Source organism: Myotis brandtii, unplaced genomic scaffold (assembly GCF_000412655.1).
Source record: "Myotis brandtii unplaced genomic scaffold, ASM41265v1 C42173010, whole genome shotgun sequence".
NCBI lineage: Eukaryota > Metazoa > Chordata > Mammalia > Chiroptera > Vespertilionidae > Myotis > Myotis brandtii.
The window spans coordinates 1-1,142 of record NW_005319420.1 but is presented as its reverse complement, the minus strand read 5'-3'; the positions used below and the strand labels follow the sequence as shown (position 1 = coordinate 1,142).

At 43.5% G+C, this 1,142-nt stretch overlaps 1 protein-coding gene across 1 annotated transcript; it reads left to right on the top strand.

Moving 5' to 3' along the window:
* Positions 1–164: 164 nt before the first annotated feature.
* Positions 165–1,109, top strand: LOC102250150 (olfactory receptor 51F2). The gene has a single exon (XM_005852919.1). It carries the CDS (start codon positions 165–167, stop codon positions 1,107–1,109), a length of 945 nt encoding a protein of 314 aa, XP_005852981.1.
* Positions 1,110–1,142: the final 33 nt, after the last annotated feature.

Genomic DNA, 1,142 nt, shown 5'->3' with positions numbered 1-1,142 from the left:
AAAAAAATAACTGGGTATGCACTTCACTTCTGCTGAAGAACAGGACAAGGTTCATAGTGAACGTACTTTATTCAATATATAGAAGAGAATGAAAATGATTTTCTTCCCTATTTTTACAGGATATGCTTTTCTTTCCCTAGGGAAAGCTACTTCCTTCACTCATCATGCCATCCTTCAATCAGAGCATCTTCCACCCTGCAGTTTTCTTCCTTACGGGCATCCCTGGTTTTGAAACTTACCATGCCTGGATCTCTATCCCATTCTGTTGTCTCTATGCCGTTGCCATCACTGGGAATGGAATGATCTTGTTTGTCATCATCACTGAGTCAAGTCTTCATGAACCCATGTACTATTTCCTCTCTATGCTATCCTGCACGGACCTAGGACTGTGCCTTTCCACAGTGGTCACCATACTGGGTATTTTCTGGTTTAATGCTCGAGAAATCAGCTTTGATGCCTGCGTTGGCCAAATGTTCTTTATCCATGGTTTCACGTTCATGGAGTCCTCAGTACTCCTGGCGATGGCCTTTGACCGCTTCATTGCCATCTGTAACCCACTGAGATATGCCACAATCTTAACCAATTCAAGGATCATCAAAGTGGGCTTTGCAGTAGTTATTAGGGGAACAACAGCTCTAGTGCCTTTACTTCTGCTCCTTAAGCGTCTGTCCTTCTGCCGTAGTCATGTTCTGCACCATTCATATTGTTTCCACCCAGATGTGATGAAGCTTTCATGCACAGACACCAAGATCAACAGTGCATTTGGCCTGTCCATTGTTATCTCTAATGCCGGCGTGGACTCTGTCTTGATCCTCCTCTCCTATGTTCTGATCATCCACTCTGTGCTCAGCATTGCCTCCCCAGAGGAAAGGAAAAAGGCCTTTGGAACCTGTGTCTCACACATAAGTGCTGTTGCCATTTTCTACATCCCCATGATCAGCCTGTCACTGGTGCATAGATTTGGGAAGCACACCCCTCCCCTTGTGCACACTCTCATTGCCAATGTCTATCTACTTATCCCTCCTGTAATGAATCCCATAATCTACAGTGTAAAGACCAAGCAAATTCGTAAGGCTGTGCTCAAAATATTTCTTTCTAAGCTAATTTAGGAAATTTTTAGATTACCATATCTTTACAAAGTC